General features: G+C 42.5%; 1 protein-coding gene across 20 annotated transcripts in view; it reads left to right on the forward strand.

Moving 5' to 3' along the window:
* The window catches only part of RBFOX1 (RNA binding fox-1 homolog 1), a gene marked incomplete at both ends in the record, with an annotated part of 621,309 nt that overhangs the window by 571,297 nt on the left and 36,464 nt on the right, over positions 1-13,548 (forward strand). For 16 of the 20 annotated variants that reach the window (XM_079718519.1, XM_079718522.1, XM_079718524.1 and 13 more), the window contains one exon: positions 4,105-4,144. In XM_079718519.1, coding sequence (XP_079574645.1) covers positions 4,105-4,144 — 40 coding nt within the window. Of the gene's footprint in view, positions 1-4,104; positions 4,145-10,554; positions 10,598-13,548 lie in introns of all 20 variants that reach the window. The other 4 variants (XM_079718530.1, XM_079718516.1, XM_079718517.1 and 1 more) reach the window with 1 other exon arrangement.

Here is a 13,548-nt window from a genome sequence, read left to right on the forward strand (position 1 = left end):
AGCTTCTTCGTCAGTACCTAGTTCTCTCCGTTTCACTCTCTTGATGTCCAAAGAGGCTATAATAACATTATCCGTCTCATAGGGGTATTTTGAGGATTAGGTGGGGTAATGATAATTAGGTCAGACTAGGGACGGACACAGAGGCATCGCTCTCTAGGTGTGAGGGCTTGTGGCGATCACATTCGTGCTGTGACTTAGGAAAAAAACACACAGTATTGTGATGAAACTCGCGGCCCATCAAGTGGCTTTGTTTCATGTGGCCAGTGAGGATGGCCGTATCGGTTCCTAGTTTTTTGGAGTCATTGTGAAGGTAGATCACTCCCCCTCTGGTTTGTTTCTCTCCAAACTGTGCAGGTGTTGCCCATAGTGAAAACCAGCAGTCCCTATCCTGGGTGGTTTGTAAGAGCAGCTAGAATTCTCCACTTCCTTTCTTACGGAAGCCACCACAGTTGGCTGAGCCTCTGAACACCCCCAAACTAGAAATTATGCCCTGGACCCTGTAGACATTGGACCTTGCATTGGCTGTTCCCTTTGCCTGGCTTGCTTTCCCTCCCTAGTTCCTCTTGAACTAGCTCAGGTGCTGGGGTTTCTGGGCCATTCGCTGGGGTTCCCTCACCTCCGATGCCAGCCCTCCTCCTTCCATCACCAGGTCAGAGCGCCATCGTTCCCCTCCTCCGCAGCAGCTCTCGCGGCTGCCACCTTACACCAGTGTACCTGGCTTTGTGCCTCCCTGTAAGCTCCCTGAGGGCAGCCTTAGCTGGTGCACTTGCCCTGAGCCTCAGCATCGTGGTTGGAATGTAGTAAGCATTTCAACAGCAGAGGAATAGGGCTCATCAGTCAGTTTGTTTGAGTCTGTTCAAATGAGATGCCAGATCACATGTTCCCTTTGGTTCTCCGTCTTGTAAACGTGGCATGTCAGAGTCCCTGAGTAATCTTCCGTGGTCCCTGGTGGAGGGCAGAGCGTGGCAGCCAGGTCACCCGGCTGAACAAACCCAAGGCAAATATCGGGGCCTGTTCCTGACTCACTTCTGGGAGCTGTTGGTACCTAGAGGCTTGCCATGGAGGCACGCAGCTGGCCGCAGTGCACAAGAGCTTGTCCTGATGAAAGAAGGGGCCCTTTTCTCAGCCAGAGCTCTGCCTCAGCTACTTCTGGTCCTGTGCCCCCTGGAACAGCCCCCAATATCTGCTCCATTATTCACAGAAAAGCAGACACAGATGGAGTCCCCCTCTACAAATATTTAGAGAAAGGCATCCCTTCCCATATTTGAATGTATATTAATGTTTGGTTAAATATTAATATATTGTTCACATGTGCATCACATTCTGTCTGGCCTCTTGCACGGGTATCCTAAGTCCAGGTCCAGGTTTTTGGGGTTTTATTGTTTGTTTGTTTGTTTTTGGCCTCACTGCATGACTTGTGGGATCTTAGTTCCCCAACTAGGGATCGAACCCATGCCCCCTGCAATGGAAGCTCAGAGTCCTAACCACTGGACCACCAGGGAAGTCCCAGGGTCCAGTTTTTCAATCTTACCCCCCTCCCCTATTGACAACAACCATTGATGCTGAATAACCAGGTGAAGATTCTACCTAGAATTGCTCTGTGTCACCTTCTGTCACCTACTAATGGCCAACCCCCCCTTTAAACTATGGGCAGTATTTACTCAATAGATATTTACTTACATCTTCAATGTGAAAAGCAATGTGTTGGCCATCAAGTGGGATAGAATGTCGAGTAAGCTGTTGGGTGCAACTTTCAGGGCGAAATGAGCTGCCTACACAAATGCCTGTAATATTTGACCAATATTTAAAATGGTTGGACCAAGTGAGGATTCGAGGATCGGAAAACGTGATGCTGGTGTTCACGGGAAGGAGGAAAAACTCCGCTTGGGTTGGGCGCTGGGTAAAGTGCATAGCGATGTGATATTTAATTAGAACTTTGTTGGCAACTCCCTTGCTCATCGCTTTGCACACATCACCTAACTCAGTCCTCCCTTGACGTGGGCACTTACCTCTTTCCGCATGTCGCAGATGAAGAAGTGAAGCTCAGATAGCTTAGGTCATTAGTCCCAGGGCGCATAGCTGCTGACTGCTGAGGCTGTGACCCAGATGCCCGTGTGTTTCGTCTCTAACTTGGCTCTTGAATGGCGCTCTGCTTCTGGATGAGGTTATCAGGAGATAAGGCTTCCCTGGCACAAGGACCAGCACTTGCAAGGGCGTGATGTCATGGAGGAATGGACAGTGTGACGTCTTGGAGGAATGGACAGCGCTCTTCTGATCTGACTGAATGATCAGCTCTGGGCCCAGTCTTGTTGGCAGAGGCCAGCCCTGCCTTCTGACCCCCAACAGGCAGTATCTTTTTATGTTGCAAATGTTGAAAGAGAAATCAACCCCTAGCTCAGGATGCCACTTACCTCTGTATCTCAGATTAGGGTTTGACGCTGCTTGACAAGTGCTCTTGTGAACCGGAGCCCCTTTTCAATCCAAATAAAAACAGCTGAAAGCGATTCCTACTGACCTCCTTAGCATGTGAAATCCCTGCCCCGTTTTTAAAGATGATGGTACTTGGAGTTTAACCAATCAACTCTGAAAAGCTCTGAGAAGCACACTGCAGTGTTCTCCAGCAAACCAGTGTCACTGCCGTGTGCGCGTGTGCATGTGTGTGTTGTCAAGTGTCTCCCCCTGGCTCTCGATATGCTTGGCTTACCTGCGGGTCCACTCTGCTCCTGAAACCTGCTGGAAGCCTTCGGTAATCAAAGTCCTGCTTCTGTTAGGACTGCAGCTCCATTCGACGGTGGGGCGCATTGGAGAATTTGCGGTGGGGCGCATTTGACAGAACCATAAATCATCTGTAAACTCCATGGGAAGAGATCAGGGAAGGTTATTAATAACAACTGCTAACCTTTGAAAATATGCCTTAGAAACCCGCATTTTTGTATTTGAGATGTTTTGGGATCTTCACAAAGGCCTGTGAGATGCGCAAGCTACATGGGATCCTCGTTAAACCCGTTTTACTGCTTAGGAATTTTAAGTCAGTTTCCTAGGATCACAGAGCTGTGAGCTTCTTTTCCTGGATATTTCACTCGAGGTAAACCAAAAAACTTCTGGAAAAGTCCAGGATCTTTTATTTACCCCGTCCTGTGAAGTCCCTTCTCTCTGAGATGACTAAATGGACAGGAATCAGAGAGCTGCTGTGAGGCCAGGCTTGTTCAATCATTTTGTCGGAGTCTGCTTAGTCTGGTTATAATTTATGCGAATATACACACAGACATAGGCGTGTACACACATATGACTCATGAGCCCACATACACACAGATGTGCACGCACATACTACTACACACATCATATGCACAATATCTACATTCATATACACATGAACTTATACACATGTACGTGGTATACACATGCACACATGTATGCATTTACATGTTCAAAGTAACACACATTCATATGCATATATATGCATGAAGCACACTCATATACAAAAGCACACATCTATTCTTGCACACACATCTACACACCTGTTCACCCACCCATATAATTAGAGATATTCTACATGTACCATAGAAGAGGGGCATATGGAATTACCAAATAGAATACTAGAGTGTGAAAGAATATAGAAGAAAATTTCTGAAATCGTTTGGATTCTGCAATGCCCCTGAGGTCATTCAGCTGTAACCCATATTGAAAATGTGACATCCATATGCTTGCTCTTATCCATCATATATTTTAAGCAGATGATTTTTTTTTCCGGGGGCACCTCGATGGTTTGGCTGAATGCAAACCCCGATCCTCATATCTGCGTGGATCACTTAAAATAAACGTGAATCCTCTTTGCATTTCTGCACCCCTCTGGAAAGGTTGGAAAGTCTGGTACCCAGCACGCCACCATGTCCTGATTCTGGGCTGACACCGAACCCCAGCCTAATTTTCTCAGTCTGATGGACTGCCGTCGTCTCCAACCTCCTTAACCAATCTGAAAACGATCCTCGGTTCCTGTGTTTCGGATCTTGTGACCAGACTAACTTCGCCAGTGCAGGGGTTGGTGTGTCTGCATGGGGAAATGCACTAATATGAATGTTTTTCTTTGTGTGTGCGCCCTTGCAGTGTTGTTTACCAGGATGGATTTTATGGTGCAGACATTTATGTAAGTATTCATTAACATGCATGCCATCCTTGTTTCCTCCCGAGTCATTCTTTTTACAAGTTTGCTGCAAATTTCTCTACTGGGTGCCGCCCATTTCCTCTTCCTGTGAAAAAGAGTCCAAAAGGCTTGGAGGACTGAAGGCCTTCTGCTCATGATAGCCGTCGTGCTGTTGAGTGAGTGGAATGAACTCCCTGATTAACTTCAGAATAAATGCAAAACACCTTCCCAAAAAAGATGACATTTTTCCCATGTCAAATTAAAGACCCTCCTTCAAAAAGAAATCCTCCCTGAAGTTCTCAGTATGGTCTGTGTGTTTTCAATATAATATGTTGGATGACAACTGTAGTTACCAGCTGTAGAGGGTGAAAATATATTTTCATGGCTGATGTTTTGGATGTTTTCTTGTAAATATATTTAATTGTTGATCACTACAGCCCTAGAAAGATATTTCTTCCCCCAAACCCCGTTTCTCTCTCTCTCTCTCCCCCATTGATGATTTTAGCAAGAAATATCTCCTAACAAAATAGAGACCAACTTGAGCATTCAACTCTTATTTTTTTCAACTCTTTATTCCCTCCATTTCCCCCAAACAGTTACCTGATTTAGAATTATTTGTCCAATTTAGAATTGTTTGTTAAATGGTACCACTTTATTAAGCTTTTCACTTTTAGAGAAGAGGAGGATGTTTCTCATTATGGGGCCATAATTAAATTTACCTAACTTGATCTAGAGGGAGTTATTCACCCATGGTATGATATTAGCAGCACTGTTTTGAAAATGACTTGGAATAAACACAATTTAAAAGAAATGGGTGGGGTTGGGGGTTATTTTCTAAATCATATCATTATTTTTATTACGAGGGACCTCCAATAAATTCAGTGGAATCATATTTGTTGTTTTATAGATTAGATAACAAAGAAAAATGTAACCATATTTTTGATCAAATCAAGGCAATTTACTAGAAAATAGGAAAGACACTAGTTATTTAATTTCCTTCCCTTCGAATTTCAAATAATTACAATTTTGAAGCAGAGTATTAATCTCCATCAATGATGAACTTGGGTTTTATTATAATTGCATCAAGTACATTTATTATAATCTGTGGGTTAGGTTTTTTTCTTTTCCCCTTAATGAAATGAAAGAACAACCTACATGTTCTTTATTCACCCAGGGAACAACCTATTTCCTTCTTGTGTGTGTAGCTCCATCCACTCCTTTTCAGGTCCTCTTTTTCCAAACTTTGAGTTTATACCATTTTAAATAGAGAAGCAGGCAGGGGCTAAACAGTCTGGACCTCCTCCAAATCCTCAGATAACCCATGAACCCAAACATCAGTCTATACCCTTCCCCTAGGGTAGCCTCTGGATTGAGGATGCAAATGGAGGGAGTTAGGACTTAGTTTAGGACATTTTTTTTTTTAATTTGGGAAATGGAGGAGAGCAGAGAAGGGATGGAGAAATTAGAAAAAACGAAAATACACAGAAAGGAAAACTATCTTCATCAACACTCACCCAAGGGGGAAAAAATGTGGACATTACTAAGCCTAGCTAAAATCAAACACATTACAATTATTAGCTGCCATTTATTGAGTGTTCCCTTCTCTGTAAAATGACAATAATTTATTGAATTATTTGTAAAATGACAATGACTTATTGAATTATTAATTTGTGCTGTCCTATGGGTAGGTCAAATGGTGTTTTTTCCTTGCCTCATAGATTTTTGTATAACAGGAAGTAGAAGCTTCCTGAAGGTACAGGCAGTAGGAGCTCACAAATAAGGAAAAAGAATGGGCGAGAGTAACGGATAGAGAACGTCTGCATTGGTTGAGACCAATGAAAATCCACGAGAACAAGGCAAGTAGAGAGAGCAAAGGGACTCAGAAGAGAGCATCGAGACTAAGGTGGAAAGAGAAATTCCATTCAGGGAGAAAAGCTCCAAAAAAGTCCCTTTGTGCTTTTGGCTCCTTTTGGGGTCTTTGCTTCCCACTGGGTGAGGTTTGGATGAACAGAGTTACGTCAATAATTCAAGTCCTGAGTTTCCTAGTGTCAAGGCTTAGAAATCTGTCCCTTTTGCCCTTATCAAGCCACCCTACTAGCCGAAAACATTTATATATTTTTCCCATTGTTCATATTATGACGATAAGATTTTAAGGAGGCAGCTCCAAACAGGCAATTCGGTGATGGAAAAGCTAACTGAGGGCTTCCCTGGTGGCGCAGTGGTTGAGAGTCTGCCTGCCGATGCAGGGGATGCGGGTTCGTGCCCCGGTCTGGGAGGATCCCACATGCCGCGGAGCGGCTGGGTCCGTGCGCCATGGCCGCTGAGCCTGCGCATCCAGGAGCCTGTGCTCTGCAATGGGAGAGGCCACAGCAGTGAGAAGCCCGCGTAACGCAAAAAAAAAAAAAAAAAAAAAAAAGCTAACTGAAATATGAAGTTTTAGCTTTGTTTACACAGCACATTTCTGTCCTCTTTCCAGGAAGGTAACTTCTGGAATACTTTGCTCTGTGTCCAATGGCAGCTTTGGAATCTTGCTGCATGGATGGTGTATGTATGTGGGGGACAGTGATGAACTAGACTGCCCCATTAGGGCAACAAACCAAGGGCTCATAGATAGCCTTAAGTTGATTTAAGGCAAGAAAGAATATGAATATTTCCTGCACTCTGAAGGTTATGGTGCAGGATTCATCCTGGCCAGAAGTATATTATAATCTTGAATGTGCTATTTCAAGCTGCTACCCCTACCTCCTTTTAGATACTGGTATGTTCTGATGACTGGAAATGTCCCCCGTGCTTCATTTTTTTAAAAAAGAAATAATGATTAAAGAGGTTCATAAAAAGGCACGCCAGGTTCCATTTTATTTAAAGGAAGTTTGTGGCTTGCTCGTTTGATCTCATTAAAAATAGTGCACTAGCACAGGGAGATCAGCTCGGTGCTTTGTGACGACCTAGAGGGGTGGGATAGGGAGGGTGGGAGGGAGACACAAGGGGGGTTACGGGGCTATATGTATATGTATAGCTGATTCACTTTGTTGTACAGAAGAAACTAACACAACATTATAAAGCAATTATACTCCAATAAAGGTGTTAAAAAAATAGTGCACAATAAATAGGTCTAGGGCCATCCTGAGAAGACCTGGGACATGTCTTAGACACATTGGTCCCCTCTAATAGGTCTAAACCAGTTATTTCTTTTTCATTTTATTGGGCAAAGTAATAAGCTTCTGGCTTTGGTTACTTTTAAGGAAAGTAGGGGAGGCTGCTCTCCAAATCTTCCTGCCCCAATTATCGTCAGCCTTGACAGTGGGTCAGAGCAACCCAGCAACTATAACAGCGTGGGTACCAGAACGACTGACCTTTTGTACATACCCTGCTTTCTCCACTCCTTCTCCTCTTTGTCGTCCAAGGTCCCCATCCCTCCCACCTGATGGTGGAGCCCTCTGGCATCTCCCAGTCCTGCCAAAGCACAGAGGATTTGAAAGACCCGCAGGATCCCTGTAACTAGCAATCCACCTTACCTAGAATTAGCTCCTCTTAAACTTTTCAGGGAAGAGAACATTGAAGTGAGAGAGAGAGTGATAATCATGGACACCCTGAAAGTGCTGGAGACAATGGATTTGTAAGAAGATGCTGTGAGCTAGAAGCTAAGGTTCAAAACCAGGGACGCTCCTTTGGGCTGAGGGCAAAGAAGAATCATCTTACTTGGGAGCCCAGCCCTGCAGGGAAAATGCTGCCTGTCGTGCTCAGGCCCAGTGCAGATGGCCACACGTCAGAGGACACAAGGGGTTCCTGAGTCAGCAAGGAGGGTCACAAAAGTCATTACCTGGGTCCCTTCTACCTGAGGACACACTGCATACACACACACACACACACACACACACACACTTTTAGTATTTTGAAAGGTAGGAATTTAGCTTCCATCACTAGCCTATCAAACCTACAAATTCACTCATTGTTTAGCGGTACCCATTTCCATAAATTCTTTTGAATTAAAAAGTGGGCCATGGCACAACATTGTAAATCAACTATACGTCAATAAAAAAAAAAGTGTGCCAAGTTAATGAAAAAATATATAAACAATAGGAGAGGCGATACATGGGTATGATCAACCATTTAAAAGTTGAAGGACCACATCCCCAGGACCTACAAAGCAATCCATTAGATTTAGGGGTGAAGCTAGAGATATCATAAGGCCGGCATCGATCAAGGAGCTGAAAATAAGGGTTGCTGAACCGAACTGAACCAAGACAAGTGTTTTCACCTGCTCAGGGAGATAGCAAAGAATATGGCATTTGATCAAAAGATAACTATTGAAAATGGAGAGAAGGAAATGATAATAGAGCTGTTAAAATGATCTGAGAAACTCTCAGTAGAAACAAGAGTAAGAGAGTAGAGTTCTGGGCATTGGGAAGAAGGGAAGAGAAGACGGGGGAGCAGGAGGTCAGAGAGGGCCAGAGAGTGAGAGGAAGAGTGAGAGAGAGAGAGAGATGATATACAGTAATGGTATCTTTTTTTTTTTTTTTTTTTTTTTAAGGCTGTGTTGGGTCTTCATTGCAGGCTTTCTCTAGTTGCGGCGAATGGGGATTCTCTTCACTGTGGTGTGCGGGCTTCTCATTGTGGTGGCTTCTCTTGTTGCAGAGCACGGGCTCTAGGCGCGTGGGCTTCAGTAGTTGTGACATGTGGGCTCAGTAGTTGTGGCTGACGGGCTCTAGAGTGCAGGCTCAGTAGTTGTGGCACATGGGTTCAGTAATTGTGGCTTGTGGGTTCTAGAGCGCAGGCTCAGTAGTTGTGGCGCACGGGCTTAGTTGCTCCACGGCACGTGGGATCTTCCCGGACCAGGGCTCGAACCCGTGTCCCCTGCATTGGCAGGTGGATTCTTAACCACCGTGCCACCAGGGAAGTCCCGATGATATAGACTATAAATGTTAACCTCACTCCCTTTTATTAGAAAAGGCCTAAGCTTTCTAACACTCAATGCCGCTGAGAGGCTCCCTAGTGCATATGTCTGGATGAGATTCCAATGCATTTCTGCATCATGCCTACATCCCGTTATAACAAGGTTCTGGGTGACACCATGACTTAAATACAATTATTTCTGCATTCATGTCACTCTGCTGTCCATGGATCTTAAAAAGGTGTCCTCATTTCACTCATTTTTGAGCTCAGGACAGAAGTGTCAGTAGCATTGAAAGGTGGAAAGAGAAAATTCTCCAGATAAAAACCCCATGTGTTTATTCCGGAGATCCTGCTTTCAGAATCTGAGCCAGCTGGGGTTCGGCTTTAGGCTGGTCAGTAACGATGTGGGAGGCAATAGCCCATCCAGAAGTTAAGCACGTCCTGTGTAAGAGACAAGACACTCAGCCGTTACATCACCTCATTCCCTCTGCACATGGTCCTATCAAGGAGCAATCTCATTACCCATTACCCATCACCTCCATTTTCTTTTTTTTCCCAGAGGAGGAATCTTTTTTCAGAAAAGAGATGAAATTATTTGTTCAGAAATCTTCACTGTCACTGGGGTTTGAGCCCATGTGATCTAATTGCCGAGTTCAACCCTTAAGCCCTGGGCCAACAGAATAACACTGTTGTTCCTATTGAGCAAACTTGAGAAATGCAGTGAAAGAAAGGAAAGGGGGAGGGTGAGAAGTGAGAGGATAATGGAGAGTATGGGGTGGACAAGCCACAGGGAATAATATCTGTACTTGAAACATTCAAATAAGCGAGAGCGAGAGAGAGAGAGAGAAAGAACTTTTACAGTTGTAGTTCCATAAACGTAGATTTTAACTTAAAAAGGGAGGCTAAGTAGAACTAAATTGGAAAGAAAAGCCAGACTATATAAAAAATATATATTACACACACACACGTTTCTAGTCATATGTTAAAAGCAGCTTTGATAGCTTCATTGTGATTCATTGTTTCATGAAATGCAATTGTGTAGTGTTATTACATGAAATTAAATTTAAAAAAATATAAAGGCGCTGATACAGTTATGGTTGCTACTGTGCTGTCATCCTAACTGCCTCAATCATTAGGCATCAAAATTAAATCCTCAGGTGTTCCAGAGAATTCCAATAATGAGATAAAGAGATAAATGTGAGCGACTTAACGTGAACAATTGAAATATGCTGGTAGGGGAAGAAGCCATGAAAATATCCTTTTTCCTTCTTTAAAAATAAACACAGGTTATAACACAAATACAGTGAGTGCGGTTTGATCCCCAGCCCCACCGTCTTGATACTCTCAGTTACAGAGATTTTGCTTGGTCTTTCTTTTGGTTTGATGGGTCACTCTTAGGTCTTAGTGAAATAAGAGAAGCAAACTTGTAAATGAATTGCTCTGGAATTTCTGTCTGACTTATGCATTTTCTTTTATTTCATTTTTGCATTGAAAAACATTACATTTCTGTTTCCTTATAGAGTAGTGTATCAAGAGCCTGTGTATGGCAATAAATTGCTGCAGGTATGAAATCCCGGCTGGTGGAAAAATTCATCACTATTGATTGTGGGTTTGCTGTGAAATCCTACTAACAAGACAATTCCGGGGAGGGGAGATGGTCTCTAACATAGAAGGAGGGAAGACTTAACTGAATTTTCCAGTTTTGATGTGAATTCTTCTAGAAGAGAGATGCTAATCATGAAATGTTTCCCTCTTTGCTAGATTGTGTGTCAAAATGGAGGTCTGGCTTGGCTCTTCATTTCTTGGCTTAAAATGTATCTGGCTTCAATGAATGTAAACTCAGTGAAAATAATTCAAGGGTTTCATTGGACCAATTGTCTGAAAAAAAATTTTTAGTAGGTTCCTGGAGTCATCTGGGATGGTTAAACCAAAAAGCCTTTTATACATCCAGCATTGAGGGTCATCATAGCTAACATAATTTTCCCTGGCTTCATTGTAGCTTCTTATAAATTTATTTCACAACTTTTGCTGTAGCTCTCAAACCTATTTCCCACTGCTGAAGCAACACCCAAATGAACGAACTTGTAGGAAGAAAACAGAAAAAAATCAACACATCCATCGAAGTGTAGCTGGCTAAGTCTCCAAATTTGGTCTAAAACCAACATTAAAACTATCAAATAAAAGGAAAGAGGAATGTAAAACTAATGATCAGTGGGAGTTTTATTACATGGGTTTCCCTGTAACCTGCATCCTTGTTTTGGTTCAGTATTAAGTCAATTAAGAAGGCCCTTTTTTTTTTCTGTGAGATTAATCAAGTTTTAATAAGAAATCTAATAGAAAAAATGGGTACTTGGACCTAGGAGAGGACCAAATAATTAAAATTCCTGACATCAACTTTTATTTTCACTTTCTAAGAAAACAGGACTTCCATTGCCATATTTCAAAAATAGCTGAACATACGCAGATAAAAGAGTAATGATTTATATTTATGTTTTACATTTTGCAAATGTTCTTTAAATGTCATTATAGTGAATCAATTTTATGTATATTATTAATCCACCTGTTTTAGACAAAGTGAGATCCTTGGATATTCTCAGAAAGGAAAAGCCCTACCGAATCCCTGTGTCCCCACCAATGACAAAAATTTCACCTCGCCTCCTAAGCAATTCGCCATTTGGATATTTGAACATCTTTTTCCAAAAGTATGCTCTCAAGTTTAAACGTGTGATTTCCATTGTCAAGCCACTTTGTGATGCAATGGAGAGCCACAGGGCTCATTAATAATGCTTTACAAAGTTCCACAAATGAGTATCCAGTTTCATTTCATTTCACTCAGCATCTCCCAAACCTGTTTGGTCATGAAACCTTGCCCTTCCCTGCCACTATGAATATCCCACCAAGCACAGCTTTGAAAATGGTTCATTGGAGCATCATTAAAGGTCCTTAATTGATAACTTCCCCCAGTGGACCTTCAGAAGTCTTGATAACAAAGGAAGTGTTTCTGACCATGTGAGTCAGTATCTCCCATGGCCGCATCTGGTGGTGGTGGCCAGGTTGAGAGGGGAAATCCATAATGACATTTAAAATGTGTATGTTCTATAAGTTCACACTTGTATTTTGCTGCCTAGCATGTGAAAGTGAGTACATTTTGTGAGTAGGGAGTGTAGACCATTTTGTGTTTGTCACCCCTTTTTTACCTTTGGTTTGGTGGTAGGAAAAATCTACTTGTCAAGGATGCATTTTTTTGTCCTAAGGTCTGGGAGGACCAGTTTCAATGTGAACATGGTTTGGTGACTGCAAATAGAAGGGAGTGCTTCTTTTTTCAGACATTACTCCAGAACCTTACAGAAGCTTTGGCTATGCTCAGCGAGCTGCAAAATATAGGGCAATAAAATTGATTAGAGTCACCTGTTAGAACGGCTAATTAAAGCAATTTGTATTTTTTTGATCATTTTACAGTGTATGAACACATATACGGAGTTAATACACAACTCTGGTTTTCCCCTTAAATGGATTTCATACAGAAGAAAAATAGTGAACGAAGACAATGCAGTATATAGATGTGGTGACATTCAGCCATCCAGTCCTTTTCTTTTTCCAATTATTACATAGTTCAGAGATCACTTCGGCCTGGATTGTCCAATACTGTAGCCACCAGCCCCATGTGGTTGGGTACATTTAAATTCAAATGAACTCAACTTAAATAAATCAAAAACTCCATTTGGTGTACCAGCTACATTTCAAGGGTTCAGTAGACATTTAGGACAAGCAGCTACCATACTGGACAGCAAAGATATAGAACATTTCTGATATCATCAGGTCTACTGGACAGCAAGAAGATCACTGACCAAGGTCAAAATCTCTCCACTGGTTCCACAGACTTTAGCAAACTATGACCTTGACTCATGAATCAGGAATACTCGTAAACACATTCTTAAATAACAAAGATAAGTGTCAGGACATTGACCACTTGTGCCTGTCTTGCATGGAGACACACATTTATTTTCTCTAAATGGCCAAGTCATTATGCAGACATACAGAGGATGGATCTTTCCTGAAGCTTCATAGATAAGTCCCTCTGAAGGATCCCAGGTGTACACACATCCATTTTATATTCATGCAACAAGTATCAACCTAATAGTCAGTGAGGTTTGTTTTAGGTATATTCTATTTGCACTGCCACAGTTTTTCCCACTTATCAAACTTGCTACCTACTTCCATTGATGGAAAACATTGCAGAAGTTGGGGGAGTCCTACAGAGTTCAAAGAAGGTTTGCAAACAGGACGTGGCCAGAAATCTTTACTGGGACCAAATTCACAGTCACCAAGGAATGATTGATTGACATGGCACTTGATGCAAAGAACTTTGCAATAACTTTTCTTTTCCGTTCTGGAAGTGAAAGGAAAAAATAAAACACACACTCAAACTTTCTCCATTCAGAGCTTTCAGTTGGTTGCAGCTAAGGCCTCCTAGCAATCAGGAAGCCAATGCCAGCCCCTCCCTTCCTCATTAA

This window comes from Hyperoodon ampullatus (assembly GCF_949752795.1).
Source record: "Hyperoodon ampullatus genome assembly, chromosome: 14".
NCBI classification, from domain to species: Eukaryota; Metazoa; Chordata; class Mammalia; order Artiodactyla; family Ziphiidae; genus Hyperoodon; species Hyperoodon ampullatus.